Raw genomic sequence first — 24,456 nt, 5'->3', positions numbered from 1 at the left:
AACTGATTTGCTTTACTATCTTTCATGCTCTTGCAGAGGTGTGCTGATACACATTTAATAACTATTTAAGTATGCGCAACACACTTTTAAGTTTAACCTGCATTATTAATGTTTTATCTATCTCTTTCTTAAATTTAGACAATCAACAAAACACTACATCTAGTCCTGACTTGTAGCATTTGTCAATTTCTGAGATGGAAACGTTCACATTGAATATTTAACAATTGGCTCTTGCCAGCCCACACAAGCTGTCTCCAGCTCTATGCTATTTCCCTGGCTCCATGTATCCTTGCGCCGGACCTTGGTATCTTGAACCTCGCTAAATTTGTATTTAGAGAGTTGTCAGGAGAGGCTTTAGCGCTGCAGTAGGTAGGCATATAAGATTAATGGAAATGACCACTCCCCATTTTCTAATTCTATACTTCATTGAAAAACCACATAGCCCGTCATCTTAGAAATAAAAACAATACTCATATTTATACGTCTTTATTTTAATTGAACAAAACCAAGGACACACATCCACAGTGGCTGGTTCTTAATTAAGATGAAACATGACACAAGGCACAAAACATCTGTGTGATAGCATACATAATGGCTTTGTCTTTGTGATTTTGTACTTTGAAGGGTCAGCTTTTTAAAGTGCTAGCTCTGACTTCCCATTTCCCACTTTGGGTTTGCCAATATTTTAATTGATAAGGTAAGTGCTACTTTTTTTTCTTTTGGTTTCTGGATCTACATTGCAAGGTCTTTGGATATCAGCATTTGCAGAGGGGTGGGAATTGGTGGAGAGTGTTAGCCTGGCTTGTGGTTAGCCTAGCAAATGTATCATTCTCAACACACATGTGAAGATGGCTATTTAACATGGCCTGTCAATTGCATACACATAACTGCAGGGAGGGATAGGCCTAGCATTGCGAGGTCTCTTTAAAAAAAACTTTTAAAAGTTCAGGAATGCAGTAGGCAGGCAAAAGTGTGTATATGTGTGTGTGTGTATGTGTGTGTGTGTGTGTGTGTGTATATATATACATATATATTTAAATATTAATATATCTATGTCTCTAAGTGCAAATATATATATCTTAGTAAACATTTAATAAGCCAAAGTGCTGCAATACAAATATATATGTACATAAATATATATAGTAATACAAATATCATTGTCTTTATATAAAGTCTCCTATATATGGGGGAGCACTTGCAGCTACATTACATATCTTAGTTCTGTGATCAAAATTCAAAACTGCTTAATAGCTACTCATTTGGGTTATGGTTTTCTCTCCAGTTCAGGCTTGCAGGAAAATGAGAACTTGTATTAGTCTTTATTTAAGCAGAGATCAAGACTCTACAGTTACTTTTCTTCCTGCTGATGTATCAAAGACTGAGGCCATTGTATCAACTAACTGTCTACTAGACATTTCAAGCTGAATGTTTCATAGACATAACTAATTCAGTATGTCTAAAACAGAACTCATTATTTTTCCTTCCAAACTTAGTTCTTTTGGCTTTTCCCCATTTCTATCTAGGGCACCACTATTCTTCTAGTTTCCCAAGTTATAACCTTAGTGTTATTTTCAACTTCTCATGCCTCCTCACCTCATCTATCCAATCAGTTAGAAATCTATCCAATCAGCAAGAAATCTTGCCATTTCTATCTTTCCGACATCTCTAGCATCCATCCTTTTCTCACTACTCACATAGCCACACTACTTCATTTCAAGCTCTCCTCACCTTTTTCCTAGTCTATTGTAATGGCTTCCTGATTGAGTTCCCTACCTTAAGTCTCTCACACTCCAAACCATACTACATGTGTAATGTAGGCTGCCAAAGTGATTTTCCTTATGCTAAGGTCTTATGATGTCACTCACTTTAGGGGCTCCCAGTTGCCTCTAGGATCAGATATAAATTCTTCTATTCAACTTTTTAGGTCTTTCACAACCTTTGTCCAATTTAAATTGCCAGCCTCTTTCCTCTTGCCCTCTATAATCCAGCTAAAATGGCTTTTTCTCTATTCCTCATATATGGTATTCCATTTCTTTCTCTATGCCTTTCTCCTGGCTGCTTCCCAAACCTGGAATGTAATCTCTACTCATTACTTTGACTAAAGATTAAACCTCAGCTTTAAACAAAAGGAAAGAGAAGAGGCAGGAATGTGGAGATAGAAGGAAAAAATTAAAGACAGAGCCTATCCCAAGAGCTGATTTTGCAACCACATGACCACTGCAGTAGTTTCTTTTCTTGAAAAAGGAAAATAAAGTCACAGTTCAATGTTGAGAGATCTCTGATTTTCTGGGGCACATGGACAAAAATAATTACATTAAAATTTCACTTGTGATGGAAGATAAAACAACTAGAATTTCTCCTCTGATTTTTAAACAGACCTTTCACGGCAGAACAAACACCTGGTAAAAAAGCAAAGGCAGGGGAAGGGGACATACTACATCTTTTGTCTCTTGGCTCCCTGCATTCTGATCTCTCTCCACACTCTGTTCTTCTGGGTTACTGAAATAACATTTTTTTTAACCTAGAACAAAGTATAGCTTCTGTTATCATTTCTTTCCTTGGATCAATGGTCGGTCTAACTACTCAAATCATTCCCTGAATTCCCACCCCTACATAGGGGACCTTCTCTCATCAATGACAATGTGTCCCATTATGCCACTAATATAAGTTTGAATTCCCAAAATGATGACATAGCTCTAATTAGTAAACCAAAAGCCATTTTCTATCCTATTAAAATTTGTGACCCATCAAATTAACATCAAATAAAATCATGTCTACCTATAGAAGAAATAAAATTAAAATGCAAAACATAGAGATAAGCTTAGAAAACATGAAATGGCTCTAATTAGTAAACCAAAGACCATTTTCTAGCCTATTAAAAGTTTTGAGCCAACAAATTAATGTCAAAAGCATGCCTATAGAAGAACTAAAATATGCAAAATATAGAGATAAGTTTAGAAAATACAACTTCAGTTATCCTTTGATTTCTTATGTGGAAAAAAATTCTTCACACAAACTCACATATTGATACACAAATTTACAGTGGCCTACATAATCCTTCTCAACTAATATTATGTTGGCCAGGCATTAGGAGAAAAATCTGATAAAATTTTCTAATATGAGATTTTATAAATGTTTAACTATAATAAAATGAAAATAATATTTTATTCCTACTTTAGTCAGAATGATCAGAAAGTTCTCTCAATGAAATTCTTCCTTTCTAAACTCATAGAATCATAAATTTAGGGCTGAAGTGATCTTACAAGTCATTGAGTCCAACACCCTCATTTTACAGATGATGATCCTGAGGCATATAGATGGACACATATATGGCACATATATGGAAATCAAAGAGCTGAAATTCAAATACTCATTGTCCTTTGATTCCATTCAGACTACACCCAATTACTGGAAAAAGAGGCAATAACCTCCAAACCAAATTAACACCAACATACACATATAAGGCAGACATACACACACATCTTTACCAATGAAGCATGAAAAACTTATAAAACACTGATTTGATTGTACAACAATAGTAGATCCCAACATGCTAGGGGTTTTCCTTGTGTTCTCTTCCCATTTTATGGCTACAAAATAGAACCTATGGATCCACCCCATGGTTGTCCCTTCGTCTTGCTCTATGACTGGCTCATCTTTTATCTGATCAGATATTTCTTTGGTGAAATCTGTTAAACCACTTCACTTGAGTAATTCCTGATTCATAATACATTGTAGCCTACCCACTGTGTTCTTCTCCACTATTGTTTAAGTGATCCTCAACTTAGTTCTTTGAAGATTGTAGATGTCCATGACTCTCATCCCTACAACATCACATGAAGATGGCATCTGCTTCAGAGAGAAGCTTTAGGTCATTAAAACTTTGTAGTTTCCCAACAACAATCTAACTTGTTCTCTGCCTCCTTTTCAAGTGTCCATGTGTGATTTCTATTCCAGATTGACAGACAAGATTTATAGGCTTTCCATCTAACTGCATATACTAGTCTGAACAATATGCATTCTTCATCCACTTGGTTTTTCCTACATTTATTTATAAGTTCCTTATGCCCTATCATATGATCAGTTTTTGCAGAGATAATGTGTAATACTGCAAAACAGATACACTCCTTAAGATTACCATTCACTAGTCTAGAAACACCTATTATTTTTAGTTTTTGAAAGAATTTTATTCATGTTTAATTTCTTCCTTATTAATTTATTAGAGTTCTCTAAATTTGAAAGGCCCCAACAATTACTGTCTTATATCTAGGACTTATAATTCATTTGCCTTTTTCTTTAAATACTCAGAAGCTATATCACTCATTATCTATAATGCCTTTAAGCATAGAGGTTTCTTTGTTTCTCTTAACCAAATCTATTTTTAATTGCCTTTTCTGAGATAATGATTGTCACTTTGGCTTTTTAAAAAACTCCTTTAAGGCATAATTATAGGATCACAGATTTAGAGCTGGGAAGGGAACTTAGAGATCATCTAAAACAATGTTTTTCAAACTGTGGTCCAGTGATCCTGGAGGTTGGAGATCCCTTCAGGAGAGTCTCAAGGTCAAAACTATTTTCATAATAATACTAAGGCAATTTAATTTCTACTACAGTACATATCAACAGATATAACCCATATAACCAAAAGCTTATTTATTGGGGATGGAGGGAGGTCCTAGAGTATAAAGGGAACTTGAGACCAAAAGGTTTGAGAACCACTTATCTAAAGTGACCCTCTCATTTTACTGTGAAAAAACTGAGATCCAAGGCAGCTTGCTAGAAGTCATATGGGTAGCAAAGCAGCAGAGCCAAAATTTAACCCTTGGACTCCAGCTCAGTTTTTGCCATGTCATAATTACTCCAGCGCCTGGAATAATTCCTTTTACTTATATTGTTCCTTATATTTATATTTATTATATTTTATTTACATATTTATATTATAGATACTTATCTGTTCATCAAATTGGATTGAATTTGTTTGCTCTTAACATGCAGAGAGTGGAGCCTTTGAGCCCTGATTAGTAGCTTCCTAAATGTTCAGAAACTTACTCAAATCTAACTATATCAGGCAACAGAATGAAAATTCCACTCCATTAGTTATATGAGAAGTTCACAAACTTAAGAGACATCGCTTAGATAAATCAGTTTTAGCACTTCTCTCTTCCATAGCATAAAACAAGAGATGACTAACTGAATTATACAAGGAAATGCAGCTCATTTGTTCTCAGAGACACTACAAATTAACTGCAGTACAACTATGTCAAAAGAATACAGTTTTGGCCCCAACAACTCTGACAAAATTTTCCTTTATGGGATACAGTGGGCAAAATGACAAGTAATGGAGAGACTTAAGGCAATATCTGTCCTCTACTGGGGACATTTTTCCTAAAGTGACCTTCATACAATCTGGATTTATTAAAAAGTTTTTATGTTAAAAGATGCACTCAATAACCAAGAAATACATTCAGCATCAAGTCCTTATTTGACCAAAACAGAAAAGAGTTGGATCCTGAGGCAACTAAAATCAAATGAGTAAGCAACAGAAACATGAATTAGACATTGTTTCCCCAACTTTTCATAATTCAGATTCTCATCAACTCTGCTTTTTATGCAACTCAACTAAGTGGAATTTTGATATTTCCAAAGATCCTTATTGTTATCTAACCAGTTTCAGCCAAGTCATAAGAATACTTGTTGATAGAGTTTTTAATTACTATAAAGATCCTGTGGAAAGTACTATACCATTATACTACAAACACCTTCTTAAACTTTGTATAAAGATTTGTTTCAAGTAGGTTGCTTATGCACAGCAAGTTATTAGGTTTTGCTCCTTAATTTAAGCCCAGATTTTCTGAATCCTAAATCTAATTCTGTTGCCACTATGTCCATTGGCTTTTTTAAATGACAAACACTAAGAGGAAATAATTTCTGAATACTTTATGCTTCAAATTTTTTTATGTGGATATGTTTTCTCTCTCTAACTAGATTATAAAGTACTCAATGGCAGAAGCTCTTTTAAAATCTTCACACTACCTAGCAGTGGTCCTTTGTACACAGCAGGAATTCAATAAATATTTGCTGACTGAAGACTTCTCAGGCTATTTCTAGTTTGGTCCAAATATAACATTTCTGATCTTCCTAATGAAATTCATACATCTGTTATTTATTTTTTTCTTTGTACCACTATTAAAATCCTAATTTTAAAATAGTTCTGTTCAACTGTGTTTTAAAATACTGGGCAGAGATGGGGGGAGCGGTTCTGGGAGGGGAAGAGACTTAACCCTTAAGGAATAAAAAGCAGAGACCAAATTTCAAGAAGTTCATAAGGAAGAGTAATGTATAATCTTTGTTCATCAATCTCAAGTTAGCTTTATCAGTAACTGTCAGCTTCAAAAGGGAAAGTAATTAGAAAGTAGTAAGTTAGGAAAAATTTCTCTAGCTCAAACTCTGTGATCCTAAGTGTTATTAGGGAAACCCCAGAAACAAATATTTAGTACATAAAAGGGTTGTCGAATTGGTCATCATTTACTATGTATAGAAATAGATCTATCTCTCTAAATAGATCTATATGTGTATATTTGTATATGCATATATACACATATATATATGTATATATACTTATATACACATAGATAAATCATCTAGGGATTAAAAATCAGAAGGTAGTTTCTAAATTTTTCCTGGTCTAAGGTAACACAACAGGTGACAGAAAGTTAAGTCTTTTGAGAATGTTCAAAAGTGAACACCAAACTAAAGCCTTCTTTGCCTATTCTTAGAGAAATTTTTCCATAGAGTATATAGACCTAGTAGGTGTGTTCCTTAAGCCCACTTACCATTAAAACAAAACAAAACAATTCTTGCAATGGTAGTTTATGCCACAAGGTATACAAAAGCACTAGTATTGGCCTCCACAAAGGAACAAAAAGTGGCCAAGGTTTTACTAAATTTTTTTTCACCTGGGATTTTCTTTAGCAATCCTAATAGATTTTTCAGAAGTGATAAATACCTATGGAAATAAAGTGGGGTTAAATATAAAGCCTACTGTTCGTCATGAACAATGTCATTTCCTGGCAGAAAGGTTTAATTCAGCTCTGAAGAGAATGATTAAGACTTAAGAGGATAATTATCCTAAAAACTAGGATGAAGTCATTACCCTTTTTTTAAACAAATAAAGCTATCTCTATCTGCACCTAACAGAAATTATTAACTTCATAGGAAAGATCCTGTTAAGCTTAATCAAAGAATTCTAGGAAAGGGAAATTGAGACTAGGTCAAGCTAGAGGAAAGTTTCAATCCCTTCACATGTCCTCATTCATGGTCTTTTTTAGTATGTTCTCTATGTATAAGGTTAGGAAATCCCTGGAGAAGGAAAGGAGGAAAAAAGGATCAATGGGTATAGGGTTGTTCACACCTTTAGAAGGCACTAAAGGAGTCAATGAGAGCAATGTGAACTCAAATGAAATGACGTTCTTAGGAAAGGGCAAAGAGAGACTTCAATGTAAGGCTTTAAAAGGAAGGCTCTTCATGGTCTCTCAGATTCTTAGATCTACTCAGCCTTCAATTTCTTCTGAATTATCCACACATCTGGCTGGTGTGCATCCTAATATAGCTTCCCATCAAGTTAGGGAATTAGAATTAACTCTAATGATGCTCACTGGTTCAAAGAGCTGGCACTATTGGGTACCACTTCTGACCTAGAACTCTTCTCTGACCTAGAACTCTTCTCTGGTCTGGAACTCTTCTCTGATCTGGAACTCTTCTCTGACCTGAAACTCTTGGCTTTCTCCTTAGCATGGGCTGCATTATGGGTATTAAATGCACCCACATAAGCGAAGCTCTTGCCACAATCAGAACATAAGAATGGTCTTTCCTTCTTATGTACGTGGTGGTGTGCCCTCAAAGATGACTTATGGACAAAGCTCTTTTTACAGTCAGGACACTGGAAGGACTTCTTCCTATTGTGGATCTTGATGTGTCTACTTAGCTCACACTTCCGGGTGAAATTCTTACCACATTCATCACAGGAAAGTGTACTCCCTGCTTTGTGCAGACTCTCATGAACCTTCAGAGATTTTTCCTGAGAGAAGCTCTTGTCACACTCAGAACATTGGAAAGCCTTTTTTTGGTGAGATTTAGCATGTTCAGTGAGTTCACAACGCTGGGAAAAACATTTTTCACACTTGGGGCATGGGTATGACTTTTTCTGCTTATGTCTGTTCTGATGGACCTTCATGGTAGCCTTCCTATAGAAGCACTTGTTACATTCAGGACACTGGAAGGGCTTTTCACCACTGTGAACTCGGATGTGTTCGTTGAAGACATGCTGCAAGGCAAAGCTTTTGCCACACTCTTTACAAGTGAAAGGCTTCTCCCCACTGTGGTGACTCATGTGGGCCTTCAGACTTCTATTCTGGCGAAAGCTTTTATCACATTCAGGACACTGGAAAGTTTTATCTTTGTTGTGCACTTGAAGGTGTTGAGCGAGCTTAGATTGATGGGGGAAACATTTGCCACACTGACTGCAGGAGAACGGCTTTTGTCCAGTATGGATACGCATGTGGGCATTCAAGTTGGTTCTCCGAGTAAAGTTCTTACCACATTCACCACACTGGAAGGGCTTCTCCCCACTGTGGACCCTGAAGTGTTCTGTGAGCATGTACTGCATAAGGAATCTTTTGCCACACTCCCCACAGATGAAGGACTTCATCCCACTGTGTTCACTCTGATGGGCAATCATAATTCTCCTCAGTCGAAATTTTTTACCACATTCATAACACTGGTAAGGTTTTTCCCCAGTGTGGACTCTCATGTGTTCAGTGAGTTTAATTTGTTGGCTGAAGGATTTGTCACATTTTGTGCAAGGGAATGGTTTTTCCCCTTTGTGTAGGCTATAATGGAGTCTCATGGTGGTCTTCCTTTTGAAGGTCTTGTCACACTCAGGACACTTAAAAGGCCTATCCAGTCTATGAAGTCTTCTGACATGTTTGACGAGGCTTGCTTTGTGAGCAAAGTTCTTTTTACACTCACTGCAGCGGTAAGGATCAACCCCATTATGCAGGCTCACATGGATCTTCAGATTGACCTTCAGGCGGAAGCTCTTTCCACAGCTGGTACACTGGAAGGGCTTCTCCCCAGTATGAATCCTGATGTGTTCAATGAACTTGTACTGATAAGAAAAGCACTTGTTACACTCACCACAGATAAACAGTTTTTCTTCCTTATGCAGGCTTAGATGGGTTCGCAGGTAAGACTCCTGGCAGAAGCTTTTCCCACACTCCCTACAAGTGAAGACATTCCTCCTGCTGCGTGTCTGCTCAGGCCTCTTTAGGTTGGCCCTGTGCGGGCGAAGTTCTTATTCCTTTCAGATTCCCGAAGGAAATCATCCCCACCATGTTTACGTTGATGGGCATTCAAGTTCTTCTTCAAGCAGTAGCTCTTGCCACACTCACTGCATTCATAAATTCTTTTCTTGTTCCTTCTCTTTTTTTCATTCTTTCCTTTCCTTCTGTGGTCAGATTGCCTGCTGAATTTCTTCTTGCACTGTGGGCATTGGCATTGGTTGTCTGAGTGGCTCCTTTGGTGTTTTACCAAGTGACCTTTAAACTGGAAGCTTTTCCCACATACATGGCAGGGATAGAATCTATGCCCATTGGGGGCTTCCTGGCAATTGATGGTCCCCGGGTGTTCCTCTTCCACCCTCTCAGTGGATCCCTTAGTACTATTAGCTTCTGGAATTGAAGGCTCTCTGTTTTGGGAGGAGAGGTTTCTCAAGGTATTTCTTTGGGTAGGCCTGCAGAAAACATTTCCTTCATTAAGTGAAGATGCAGATAAGCCTTGGTTTTGAGGACTACCAAAATGGCATTTCTTTGCTTTTAGCTGCATCACTCCCTGGCTTCCTGAAAGAAAGAGAAAAAGTCCAGTTATTAATCATGTCTAATCTATAATGGGGTCAAAGAACCTTATAAGAAAATAAAAGTGGGAGTCCAACTCTGATCTGGGCTATCTTGAAAATCCAGGCATTGTTCTACCTCCCTATTCCTCACCCCCACTAAGTGTCCCTCCTTACGCTGTAACTTTGATCTGTGCAAAGTTCTTTCAGTAACATACCAAACATAAATAGGATGTACAGAACTTACTTAGGCTGAATGAAGACAATATAGTCAAGAACAAGGCAAAAACAAAGATATGAAATTTCCCTGTATCCAATACAGTTAAGACCAATTCCTTGAGTCCACAGATAAACCCAGTGACTGGACCACAGGTTGTAACAGAAACCTCAGAAACCATATCAGTGCTAATTTTTATAGGCTTGTGAAATATAATACAGAGATCATGTCATTGCATTCATCCCCCATTTCTACCACTGGGCTCAGGAAAGGCTTCCTGTAATAAATGCAAATAGAAACATTATTCAGAAAGGAGAAATTATGTTTCTCTGCTGCACTGAGGGAAGTCCCTGATATGAATTTAGCTCTGTTTCTCAAAGAGCTCTTTCATTGTGCTATATGGGCAAGCAAGCACACAATATGATCTTTATTTCCATGCTAAAAACAACTTAAAAGAGAGAAATGAAAAGACAATTGGTGTCTGCTTCCAAGTTGTACTGATTCAAGGCAAGGTGTTCTGCCTTTGGCTTAATCTAGCATAACTCACTAACTGCATGCAATGGAAGGACATAACCTAGGAAAGGAAATCAACCATGACTTGACTCAAATGTCTCTTCTTTGAGAACTGTAGTCTTGAGGAGATGGAACCAAGATGGGAGAATACAGGCAGCAACTCAGCTAAATTCTTATAACATTCCCCTCCAAACAACTTTAAAATAATTCCTCAAATCAAATTAACAACTTCAACAAAGTTTCAGGATATAAAATAAACCTACATAAATCAGCATTTCTATATTACTACAAAGTCCAGCAGCAAGAGATAGGAAGAGAAATTCCATTTAAAATAATTGCAGACAATATGAAATACTTGGGAGTCTACCTGCCAAAACAAACTCAGGAACTGTATGAACACATTTATAAAATACTTCACACAAATAAGGTCAGATCTAAACAACTGGAGAAATGGTAATTGCTCATGAGTAGACAAGCCAATATAATAAAAATGGAGGTGGACAACATTTTTCATTATAAGTTCTTTGGAATTGTCTTGGATCATTGTATTGCTGAGAATAGCTAAATCATTCATAGTTGATCACAGCACAATATTACTGTTACATATACAATGTTCTCCCAGTTCTGCTCTGTTTACTGAATTGAGTAGTAAAGAACTAAAAACAAAAAAAAAATGCCTATCAGCTGGGGAAACGGATAAACAAATTGTGATATATGAACATTATGGAATATTCTAGTGCTGTAAGAAATGATGAATATGAAGAATACAGAGGAGTGTGACAGGACTTCAGTAGAAACAGGAAAACAACACACAAAACTACAATGTAAGTGGAAAGGGGAAAAAAATACAAAAATAAACAACCCTGAAATTGAACATTGTATTTACCAGGCTTGGCAATGAAATATAGAGAAAATTTCCCTCTTCAATGCAAATGGTGTGGAACATTAAAGATACTGTCTGACTCCTTTAAGATCTTGATTAGTTTTACTGAAGTGCTTTCTTTTTCTTTTTTAATCTTTTGCCACAAGGTCTTAATCCCTTCCCACTTACCAGGGACAGACTGCTGTTTCTCAGTGCTGTCAGAGTTATGTAGAGCAGCAGTGCTAGATTGGATCGTTCTCACATTTGTCTCCAAATTTGCCAGACTCTTGAAGACTGGCTCCTTTCCTTGTTCAATATGGGATATCAAGTCTGGTTTGGGAATAGTATAATCTATGCAGAGAGAACAAAGAGGCAGATATTACATTTTGTAAGGGCTCAGTAGTGAGACAATTTCTCAGAAACCACATTTCTCTAAGTTCATTACACTTAAGTAAACTTAAAGGTAGCTAAGGCAGTGCAGTGGATAGAGTGCTAGACCTCGAGTCAGGAAGACCTGAGCTCAAATCCAGCTTGATACCCTTATGCCATTTACCTTGTGTCTGCTTTAGTTTTCTAATCTGCAAGATAGGGATAATAATAGCATCCACTTCTAAGGGTTGATGAGAGGATAAAATGAAATATCATAAAGTGCTATCTAAATGCTAACTATTATTATTATTATTACTTACTTACAAACAATAGGAATAGATGTAGAAAAAATGGACAACCTTGGGATGGATGAGAACAAATATGTACAAAATCAGAATAGGAGGGGTTTTGTTTTGTTTTGTTTTAGCAAAGAAACTCATCTATCCAAATTGATAACAATAAATGGAAATCAGACAAAATAGACATAGAAGAATATGTGTGTGTGGGTATGTGTGTGTACACATACCCACACACACATATCTCAGATCATACAGAATGAAGAAGTTCTCCCATTGGGAATGACATAACCCAACTGAGTGAGACTCTTAGATCTCAATCATTAGGAAGTTCCCCGTAGGAGAGAAGTTATTGCTGAAGAGCTAATGATGTCATTAGTTCTAGCCCAAGATGTCTCTGACACAGACTTGCATATGAGTATGTTGAGTGTGCCCAGGCACATCCTAATGTGCAGCTGCCCTCTCACCATGATGCTCTGGATCTGGAGCCTTCTAAAAGTTAGGAGAGCACTCCCAGTCTCTGAGGGCTTTTGGATGCCAGTCACCATCACTGATGCTCCTACTTCCTTCTCTACTTCCCACTTATTCCTACCCCCCTACTTCTCCAAGGTTCTAGTGTGGAAAGAAGAAGGAGACATATCCAGTGACTTGGTCATCTTGTATGTCTGAAGCCCTCTCAACAATCAACTTCTATACTCTGCACATCATTGCTTACCCTGTTTTGGTCCTGCTTCTCTTGGTGAAGCTCAGGTTCTGAGTTAGGGACAACGTCTGGGTCAGGAGGAAGCTTTGCATTCCTTCTTACCCTCCTAAAAGACTTCCTACTCCTACCCAGGGATGTCAGGTGGTTGCAGGTAGGTCAGGGAAAAATTCACTAGACATTTTTCCCCCTTTGACTCCTCTGATCATTTTGTTTTCCATGGTTTAGTTCATAATACATGGCCCTAAGGCTTCAGTTAGCACAGATGAGCAAGGGGTAAAAATCCTAACATCTTAAAGGTCTGCACCTTTCGTCCTGTGTGCTTAAATTTCATTGCTGCTCTCTTTGGCAAAACAGGGACTAAGGATGCAGGGTCCAGGTGGAAAGATGCTTTTGTAGGCTAATGAATATAAAGCTGAAAAGGCTGTTAGGGTAAGAGTAAGAATTTGATATTTTTTTTTAAAAGGCCCTTTGCAAAGTTCATATTTTTAAAGTAAAATTTAATTTTAAAACTTAAGTTTAGTTAATAAGTATGCTTAATAAAATAATGTTCTACATGACTGAGAATTCAATAAATGTTTGCCTTTCAAACTTTTCAAAAAATTCTCTGGGGTTACACCCTAATGAAGTGTGCCACATACACTAATCCTGTTAGTTTGGATTCAGGAGCCTACCTCCAATGAACCACTTGTACAAGAGTAATTTAGATTTTAGCTGAATAGTACAGCTAATAATAGATGATTACGATAATTTCAACCTTAAGTGCCAACTATAAATGGTACACTAGATTTAAGAACTTATAAGCAGAAAGGAATAATGAAGGGTGAAATAAGAAGTTCCCAGAAAAGGGCCTAACAAATGAATGTTACTCAAGCTAAGTATCTGAGGTAGAGGTGGAGAGGATATAAAAGAGCTGGCAGGATTCTGATCTGTCCTATTTGGACTGAGAAAAAAAAAAGGCTAAAAAAAGGATCTTCTCCCCTCCCCCCCCAAAAAAAAGGAAAGAGAAAATCACAATTACTTTCAACTAAAGGAACCTGGGATAGGCCAATATACATGAGGTGGGGAATAGAATCTGGTTGGGGAAGAGACTAGAATCAAATGAACATAAACAAAATTAAGCACAGAGACCAAGTACTGACCTCAGAAGGTAGGAAAAATCAAAACCAGAAATGGGGTATTATAAAATCAGTACAAAAGAATTAAATTTAAAAAAGCACAAACTTAAAAATTACAAACTTAGTTGTAAATGGGTTAAACTCCCTGGGAAATGAAAGAAAATAAAATCTAACAATTTGTCATATATAAAAAACACTTCTTCAAAAATTTAGACAGAGGGGGCAGGTAGGTGGTACAGTAGATACAGCACCGGCCCTGAAGTCAGGAAGACCTGAGTTCAAATCTGGCCTCAGACCAAACATTTGACACTTACTAGCTGTGTGACCCTGGGCAAGTCACTTAACCCTAATTGCCTAAAAAAATTTTTTTTAAATTTAGACAGAGGAAAAATGAAGGGCTAGAAACTTTTTTTTTTACTATGCATTGAGTCCCCCCTCAAAAATCAGAAGTTTTATTCATGATTTCAATTAAGATAAAAACACCATGTCAAGACAGAGAAAAATAAAAATAACTTTCTGCTTATAAGCTTATCAGGTGATGAGCAATAGCATTAAGAGCACTGAATCTGGAGTCAGAGGAACGCAGTTCAAATTCTACCTCTAATAAAACCCATGTGATCATAGGCAAGTTAAGTTACTTAACCTCTATTGACTATAGCTCCCTCATTTGTAAAATAAGAAGTTTGGACTAGATTGCTTCTGAGGTCCCTTTCAGTTACAGATCTATGTTGCTGTGATCTGCAACTCACCTAAGCTCATATAGGAAAATCTAACTAAATTTTAAAATATGATAGAAATTAACATGATAAATGTAGAAGACTTCAATGTTTTCAAAGCTGGAAAAAACAAACAGTAAAAGGAAAATAGCTTGAATAGACTTTTATTGGAAAGACATAGAATCATCCAAATAAGAACTATAGAGAATATATACATTTTTCAGTATCACAAGGTATGTTTACAAAAACTCATCATGTTATAGGACACAAAGAAATAATTGATAAATATTAAAAAGAAAAATGTCAAACACATTTCTAACAAACCATAATGTAACATAAGTTGCCATTAATATATGAATACAAGGAAAATAAACAAAATAATAAGAATTTTCTACATACTCTGCCTCCATTTCTTCTCCTCTCCTTCATTCCACAACTCTTTCCAATTTGAATTCTGACCTCATCACTCAAGAGAAACTGTTTGACCCAAAATTACTAATAATATCTTAATTCCTAAATCTCATGGTCATTTTTAAAGTTCTCAATCTTCTTGACCTATCTACAGTATTTGACACTGTTGAACATCTCCTGGATATTCTCTCCTCTCTGGGTTTTCTGCTCCCTCCTGGTTTTCCTCTTATCTATCTAACTTCTCCTCATTCTCCTTTGCTGGTTTTTCATCTATATTATGCCCCCTAATTGGACATTCCTGAGTCTTATTATAGGTCCTCTACTTACATCTACATACACATTCTCTCTGTATGTAACTTTATCAGCTCCCGGAAGTTAAATGATCATCTCTAGGCTGATGACATTTAATTATGTCCAGCCCCATCTCTTCCCTGAGTTTTACTCCTATTGGACATCTTCTAAATCAGCATATCCAAAATAAAACTCATTATCTTCTCTAGTAAACTCATTACTTCCAAACTTCCCTATTTCTGTCAAAGATACCATTATTCTTCTGGCTACCAGGTTCATAATCTTAGTATTAACCTCAACCCCTCACTTTCTCTCACACAAAATATCAAATCAGTTGCCAAATCTTGTCATTTCTGCCCTTCAACACTTCTTACATCTGACCCCTTCTCTCTACATATATGATTACTTCCTTAGTTGAGGCCCTCATCAACTCCTTTATTTTTTTGTGTTTTGTCTTTTTTGTCAGGCAATTGGAGTTAAGTGACTTGCCCAGAGTCACACAACTAGTGAGTATTATACGTCTGAGGCCAGATTTAAACTCAGGTCCTCCTGACTCCAAGGCAGGAGTTCTATCCACTGTGCCACCTAGCTGCCCCAAAATTTTTTGGGGGGCTAGGCAGTGGGGTTAAGTGACTTGCCCAGGGTCACACAGCTAATAAGTGTCAAGTGTCTGAGGCTGAATTTGAATTCAGGTCCTCCTGACTCCAAGGCGGGTGCTCTATGCACTGCGCCACCTAGCTGCCCCAAAATCTAAGCATTCTTTACTTTTTTTTTTTTTTGGTGAGGCAATTGGGGTTGAGTGACTTGCCCAGGCTCACACAGCTAGTGTCAAATGTCTGGTCTGAGACCAAATTTGAACTCAGGTCCTCCTGACTCCAGGGCTGGTACTCTATCCACAGTGCCACTTAGCTGCCCCCCTCATCAACTCTTACTTAGATTTTTGCAACAGCCTTCTAATTGATCAGTTCTCAAGTGTATACCCACTTGAGTTTGTCCTCCATACAGTTACCAAAATAATTTTGCTACAGTGTAGATCTGGCCACATCATTCCCTCCTCAATAATCTCCAGTGGCTCCTTATTTCTTCTAGGGATTCGGGAGGACCTGAGTTCAAATCCGGCCTCAGATACATAATACTTATTAGCTGTATGACCCTGGGCAAGTCACTTAACCCCATTGCCTCACCAAAACCCCCCCCCCAAAAACCAAACAAACAAACAAACAAAAACGTATGCTTCAATCTGCATTCAGACATAATCAGTTCTTGCTCTGGGGATGGATAGCATTTTTCATCATAAGTCCTTCAGAGTTGTCTTGGATAGTTGTATTGCTGAGAATAACTGAGTCATTCATAGCTGATCATCTTACAATATTGCTGTTACTTTGTACATAACGCATTTCACTTTGCATCAGCTCATTTAAGTCCAGGTTTTTCTGAGAGTATCCTGCTCATCATTTCTTATAGCACAATAGTATTCCATCATAATCACATTCCACAATTTGTTCAGCCATTCCCCTATTAATGGTCATCCTCTCAATTTCCAATTCTTGGCTAACAGGAAAGAGCTGCTATAAATATTGTGTGTGTGTGTGTGTGTGTGTGTGTGTGTGTGTGTGTGTGTGTGTATGTGTATCTCCTTTTCCTTTTTGTTTTTTATCTCTTTCGGGATACTGACCTAATAGTGGTATTGCTAGGTCAAAGGATATGCATGGTTTTATAGCCCTTTCAGCATAGTTCCAAATTGCTCTACGGAATGGTTGAATCAGTTCACAACTCCAGGAACAGTACATTAATGTCTCATTTTCCCCACATTCCCTCTAACATTTGTCATTTTCCTTTTCTCTCCTATTAGCTGATCCATAGGTATGAGGTTGTACCTCCTTCCTATTCCCCCACATTTATTCTATCCTCCCTGTCCTTTTACCCTGTCCTTCCTCGAGAGTGTTTTGCTTCTACCACCCCCCTCCCCCAAACTGCCCTCCCTTATATCACCTCCCCTTCTCTTGTCCCATTCTCCTCTTACTTGCCTGTAGGGTAAGATGGATTTCTATACCCAACTGAGTGTGTAAGTTATTCCCTTGGATCCAATTCTAATGAGAGTAAAGTTCACTCACTCTCCCTCTCCTTCCCCCTATTCCCCTCTACTGTAAAAGCTTTTTCTTGCCTATTTTATGGGAGATAATTTGCCCCATTCTACCTCTCCCTTTCCCTTTCTCCTAGTAGATTCTTCTCTCATCCCTTAATTTTATTTTTTTAGATATCATCCTTTCATATTCAATTCACACCTGTGCCCTCATAAAAACTTTCTCATTATTGGGGCAGTTAGAAGGAGAGAAAGTTCTTATGAGTTACAAGTATCATCTTCCCATGTAGGAATGTAAACAGTTTAACCTTATTAAGTCCCTTATGATTTCACTTTCCTGTTTACATTTTTATGCTTCTCTTTCTTTTTGCATAGATATAGTTTTCCTCTTATTGGTTTTCTTTTTTTAATAAATAATTTATTTATTTTAGTTTTCAACATCCACTTCCATAAGATTTTAGGTTTTACATTTTCTCTCTCTCCCTTTCTTCATCCCTCCCCAAGACAGCGTTTGCAATATGATATGGGCTCTACTTACACATTCATATTAAACATATTTTCACATTAGTTGTGATATAAAGAAGAATTAGAACTAGTGAGAGGAACCAGAAGAATGAAGCAATAAAACAACAAAAGAAAAGTAGAGTAAATAGTATGCTTCCATCTGCATTCATACTCCTAAGTGTGGATAGCATTTTCCATCATGAGTCTTTTGGAGTTGTCTTAGATCCTTGCATTGCTGAGAAGAGCTAAGTCTATCAAAGTCAGTCATCCCACAGTGTGGCTGTTACCGCATATAATGTTCTCCTGATTCTGCTCATTTCACTCAGCATGAGTTCATATAAGTCTTTCCAGGTTCCAATTCTACTTTCTAAGGAGTTTTTTTCTTCAGTGAACTTCTGTGCCTCTTTGGCCAATTCTACTTTTTAAGGCATTCTTCTCTTCATTAGCTTTTTGTACCTCTTTTACTATTTGGCCTAGTCTGTTTTTTAAGGTGTTATTTTCTTCAGTATTTTTTTGTGTCTTCTTTACCAAGCTGTTGACTTTTTTTTTCATGATTTTCTTGCACCACTCTCATTTCTCTTCCCAATTTTTCCTCTACCTCTCCTATTTGATTTTCAAAATCCTTTTTGAGTACTTCCATGAGGCCTGAGATCAAATCATATCTTTCTTGGAGGCTTTGGATTTAGGATGTAGCTGACTTTGTTATCATCTTCTGAGTGTGTTTTGATCTCCCTTGTCACCACAGTAATTTCCTATAGTCAGATTTTTTCTGTTGTTTGCTCATTTTCCAAGCCTATCTCTTGACTTTTAACTCTTTGTTAAGGTAAGGTTCTGCTTCCAGGGTGGAGAGCATACTATTCCAAACTCCTAGGGTTTTGTGCAGCTTTTCCAGAGATATTTCCAGGGACCTGTGAGTTTTCAGTTCTTCTAAGGTGGTATGATCTAAGGAGAGGTGTGTTTACTACTCTTCTGGCCTACGCTCTGGTCTCTGAGTGACCACAAGCACTCTTTTCTGCCCTAGAACTGTGGCAAGAGTCCCTGCTCCACTGCAGCTACAAGCTCTTGTGTACTACAGCTCCTTCCCTCACCCGGGGACTGCCACCCAGGATTGTGACCTGGATCCAAGTATGGGCAAAGCCACAGAGTCCTGCCTTGTTGCTAGCAAAGAGACCCCTGTAATCTTCTTCTGACCAGTTTTTAGACCTCTTACTGTCTGTGGGCTGAGAGCTCCAGAAGGAGTTGCTTGCCACTGCTGATTCAGAGGCTCCCAAGGACTGCTCCCGGTTTGCTGGGGCTGTGGGGTTAGACTCCACAGAAATAGATCTCCAGTGATGCCTAGTTGAAGCCTAGTGGGCTTCACGTCTCAGCTTATTGGTGCTTGCCCAAGCTCAGGGACCCTCAGTTCCAAAAGGTGAGTGCAAAGGATTGTTGTTAGGCCAAGCTCAGGGCACAGCTTGCTTGCTGGGCCTTAGCTCTGGAAAACAGGGTGTCTCCTATTAGTATTTTGCAACAATTTTCTAAGAGGCAGTGAGAGGGATCTTTATGAATTATTTAGTGGCCTCTGGTCTCTATTTCAGTTTGACACTATTGATTTAATCCATTTTTACCTCTTTCTCTGCTGTATTGTTCCCTGGTTTGGGTATTAGTACTGCATTTATGTCTTAAAAGGGATTTGGTAGATAAAGAAAGTGGAATTATTTTCCCATTATTAAAGTATTTGTCTGATAATATTAAAAGGCAGAAGAACTCATTTTATGGTTCGACTTTCATAAGTTTTTAAAAGATTCTTGGGGCAGCTAGGTGGCGCAGTATTTAGAGCACTGGCTCTGGAGTCAGGAGGACAGCCTTAGACACATAACGCTTACTATCTGTGTGACTCTGGGCAAGTCACTTAACCCCAATTGCCTCATACAAAAAAAAATATTTTTACATTAGGTACAGGATTTAGGTATGGCTAGAGATAGCAAATGGTATATAAAATGAAATTCTCTGAAGTTTCAAGATTGAAGAACCAAATTTAAGTGATTGTACTCAATTATATTAAGTCAGAATTATCTAGGAACCTCTAGATTTGGAACCAGAAAAGCAGAGCCCCCTTTACAGTTGTCCTGAGAATAAAGTCTATTGTCCAAGAAAAGATATCTAGGGACCAGATAACTACATGAGACATCTGGGACTGAAAATGTGCTGCTTAAATGGATATTGAGAATGGGTCACTAGGATATGAGGAGACTTGATGTTAATTAATACTAGGAATAACTATTGTATTGCCTTGGTCTTTTGTTTTAAGATGTTTATATTTAAGTTTTCTTGGTTTTACTGGTGATATGTAAATCTCCCTTCTCAAAATTAGTCTATTGTGAGCGCTCTAAGTAGTTTGATCTCTAATGTGACATTAATATGACCTGACAATGTAATTATACAATTACGGGAACTGTGAGAAAACCTTATTGCATTGTTTGAAACTAGCCCTGTGTGTCTGGGAAACTGGACCATCGCTATGTGCTATTTAGAGACCTTTAACTAGGGATGCTAACCAGAAACTCAGATCTAAAGATTAATGCAGGGAGCTTTCTCACAATTGTACATCTCAAACTAAAGGCCCCTACCAGGTCCTTCTGACTACTCTCACAGCTGCCAAACTTGTGGGTGTGGACTCCTGGATCATCTGAAGAAAGCCCCTGCTCCTGAGTGGATGGCAAAACCCTCCAGTGATCTCAAGGTTCATGTAGTATAAAGTCAGAAGCAGTCAACATCCAGATAAGACAGTTGTTCCAAGATTCCAGATGAGGGCTGAGTATGCCGACCTAGTTTTTTTTTCCCTCTTCTCTTTTGTTATGTGCCCAGCCACCAAAGCCCTAATTCAAGCATGTGTTGACATTTTCCCTCTCTACATTCTTGGCCTCCCTTTCTTTTCTGCTTGCAAGAAAACAATGGCTTGGCAAGACCTATTCAACTCACAACTGCCCTGGTCCAACTGGCCTCTCCTGGCATCTTGGCTTATACCTGCCTCTCCTTTATGGTCAGAAGGGTAGGGATTCTTTCAGAGCCCCTCCCTTTGGCCAAAAGAGGGAAATGTCAAGATACCAATAGGAGACACCCTGTTTTCCCGAGCTAAGGCCCAGCAAGCAAGCTGTGCCCTGAGCTTGGCCTAACAACAATCCTTTGCACTCACCTTTTGGAACTGATGGTCCCTGAGCTTGGGCAAGCACCGACAGGCTGAGACACAAAGCCCTGCTACGAATGGACTTTTTGTCACTAGACAACCTTGTTTCACTGTTGCTGTTGTGCCTCACCACTGTTGCTACACTACACTGTTTGACTCTGTCTAGCCACAAGTATATAAATCAAGGCTCAGCCTCACTGCTCGGGTTCCCCCCAGGAGCTAATACTTGGCCTGGCTACTTCCTGACAAGCTTAGTATGATGATCAAATTATATAGGTGAGATCCCATTGAAAACTATGAATTACAATTAATATAAATAATATTATAATAATATAAATAATATTAATATAAAGTATGATTTTATCATCATTTTTTGATAATTTCAAGAAAACAAATATTTCATTTCCATGTGTCAGTCCACGTCCCCGGTTTGGCTAGAAACACAATGAGTACGCATCATTTCTCTGCATAGACTAGAAGCTCCTTGAGAGGACAGACAATGGCTAATTCATCTTTGTATACTCCACAACAACCAGTATTGTACCTTACACATAGTTAATACTCAAAATGTTTGCTAAATGAGCTAGCTAGCAGTATTTGATTCCATAAGAATCACTCTCAAAGTGCATAATGAACCCTTCTTACCCAAGGAGATCAAGGTTTCATAATTAGTCCTCATCACGTGCTTGTAAAGTTCTTTCTGGGACCATTCCAGTTTCTTCCACTCATTCTTTGAGAAATACACAGCCACATCATCAAATGTCACAGACATCTGGAATCACAAACACGATAATAAGTAACATTCACATAGCACTTATGTTCCAGACACTGTGCTAAATGTTTTGCAATGATCTCATTTGATTCTCACAACGACCCTGAAGAGGTAGGTGCTATTATTATCCCTATTTTACAGACAGGGAAAGAGGCAAACAAAGGTTAAGTGACTTATCTAAGGTTACTCAGCCAGGAAGTGTCTGAGTCACATTTGAACTGAGGTCTTCCTGACTCTAGGCCCAACACTCTAACCATGCACTACCTAGTTACCTCTTCTTTTCATGGTACGTTTTTAAAAGACCAATCAGGACCACCCCTATCAGAAAAGGTATCACAAAGCAGTTTCTTCTCATTATATCTATTTTAGCATCTTTACTTGATTTTAGCATTCCAGCATACCACTTGAGAAGATACATCTAACTAAGACATCTGGGGATCTTTTTCTAATTGCAACAAAAACCAGAACAGATTCTCATTCTCTCTCTCCCTCTCCCTCTCCCCAACACACATACACACAGTCAAAAAGGTCCGGTAGGTGACTAAAAAATAGACCTATTGGTATTTAGAGCCTTAGCAGAAGAAAATTAGAAAAATTAAATTATCTCATCAGAACCACAACAGCTCCTCACCACTAAGTGATAAAATCTCTATGGGCATTTAATAAATGCTCATTGATTGATTGATTCAGGCCCAAGATAGTCCTCTGCTCCATCTTCCTTTGCCTCTACCATATTTTAAAATTATTTATGAAGGCCTTTCCTTTAAAAAACAGAGTACTATATTTTCAAATTACATTTTATGCATACTTCTCAGTGTTTATTTCCATTATTTGACATAAGCATTCCAGGGGAACACCTAGAGAATACATCTTTCAAGAAAGCATGGGACTTTTTCTAATTGCAACCAAAATGTTGGCAGCAAGTACTGATAGCAAAGCAGAGTCATGCTGCCCAAAATAGGACTCAGGAGGATTGACAGAAACACAGGCCCCTTAGTGTGTAAGGACTTGGCTGAAGAGTACTAGAGGTACAGTGATCTCAGCAGGACCACCACACATTCACAGTGCTAAGGGACAGTCATAATAAAGAGGTATGGTTTCAAAATATTCATCTTCTTAGAGCTCATTAATGTGTTTCTTATATGTAAAACATGCCTAGTAACTTACCTGTAAAGATATGATCAATCATCATTAATCCGTCCTCAAAGAAGAGGAAAATGAATAAGAAATCCAACATTTGCCGAGAAAAAAATTAACCAGTTTGGAAGAAATGGAATATATTTGCATGCCTAATGTGAAACTAGTTCCAGGTTAAACACACAGACACACACACACACACAGACACACACACACACACACACACACACACACACACACCCTAAAAAAACCAGCCCTTTCAGGATATGAAAATAGTAAGGTAGGCCAGAGAGAGGGAAATCTCAGCCAGTTTACCATTTGTGAAATGGGAATGAGGGGAAGGCTGGTAGGAGAGGCAGAACTCCTGTCAAAAAGGAAAACAGGATTAATTGGTAAGATTGTTAAGTAAGCAATTTGTGTAGTGCACAAAGATGCTTGTATTTTCCTATCTAAAGTATTATTAGTAACTGCAAATGGTTGCTTCTAAGACTGAAACCTCTGGTAGGATAAGTTTAAGCTTTCCAAGACCAGAATTTCTGTCAAAATAGTCTTCCTTATCATTGAATGGAATAATATATGTAAAGAAACTAATAAACTTTAAGGCATTAAATGGATGTTAGCTATTATCCTCATTCCCTATAAAGAGAAATTTGGCCCTACCATGAGCTTTGCCCCCAAAAACTGAGCTAAAAGAGGGCTCCCCTCTTCTGGGCCTGAGTTTCACAACTCCCAGAACAGGCTTCATGTTTGTTGTGCGGATTGTCAAGATGCACCCACACACCATGACAAGGCAACGTCCCTCAAATTGCCCTTTTTTCCCAGTCTCCAAAGCCGTAGGCTACCCTCATTCATCTATGCCTGAGCAAAGCTAGAGCAGGGGTCTCTCCCGGACCCCAGTCTCTTCCTCACTGCGAGTATCCTGGGGAGGTGGGGGTTGTGGGGAGAGATCTCTCACCTTAACAGGAGTCGCCTTGGCCATGGTTTTTCGTCTGCCTCCCGAGTCAGAGGACGCTGCAGCTTCTCCCCCCACTCCTCCCCTCCCTCTAAGACTGGGCAGAGAAGAATCGGACAGTCTGGACCCTTCGCCGCCCACGCTCTCTCCTCCCTCCTGCAATGCGGTCGGCTGTCAGCGGGGAGGGCGCGGAATCCGGAGCCCCAGAGGCTGGTGACGGTGCCGGGTGCCAAGGAGGAGTCGAACTGTTGGCCGGCCCGCGCTCAGGCCCCTGGGCTGGGCTGCGCTGCTCCCGCTCTCGAAATCTCCTGCCACCCAGCTCTGGCTCTGGCTCCCGCTTGAGCTCGGGCTCTGCCTGAGTCCTCAGCACCTGCACCCGGACTCAAATCTCAGTTGTCTCCTACTGCCCACGACAGCTGTTGCTGGGCCCACGCGGTGCATCCTGGGACTCTTGCTCCTT

The 24,456-nt window shown here is 38.5% G+C and overlaps 1 protein-coding gene across 1 annotated transcript; it reads right to left on the bottom strand.

Annotated features, from left to right (window-relative positions):
* Positions 1 to 470: 470 nt before the first annotated feature.
* On the bottom strand, positions 471 to 24,389 carry LOC110201662 (uncharacterized). Its single transcript, XM_078153032.1, is given in 5 exon segments — positions 471 to 9,337; positions 9,340 to 9,896; positions 11,671 to 11,832; positions 21,781 to 21,907; positions 24,000 to 24,389. Coding segments are annotated over 5 exon segments (2,556 nt in total). The 5' UTR covers positions 24,024 to 24,389; the 3' UTR covers positions 471 to 7,651.
* Positions 24,390 to 24,456: the final 67 nt, after the last annotated feature.

This window comes from Phascolarctos cinereus, unplaced genomic scaffold, assembly GCF_003287225.1.
Source record: "Phascolarctos cinereus isolate Bilbo 61053 unplaced genomic scaffold, phaCin_HiC Scaffold_1;HRSCAF=81, whole genome shotgun sequence".
NCBI classification, from domain to species: Eukaryota; Metazoa; Chordata; class Mammalia; order Diprotodontia; family Phascolarctidae; genus Phascolarctos; species Phascolarctos cinereus.
Note: the sequence above shows the minus strand (reverse complement) of the source record. Positions and strands in the feature narration are given on the sequence as shown.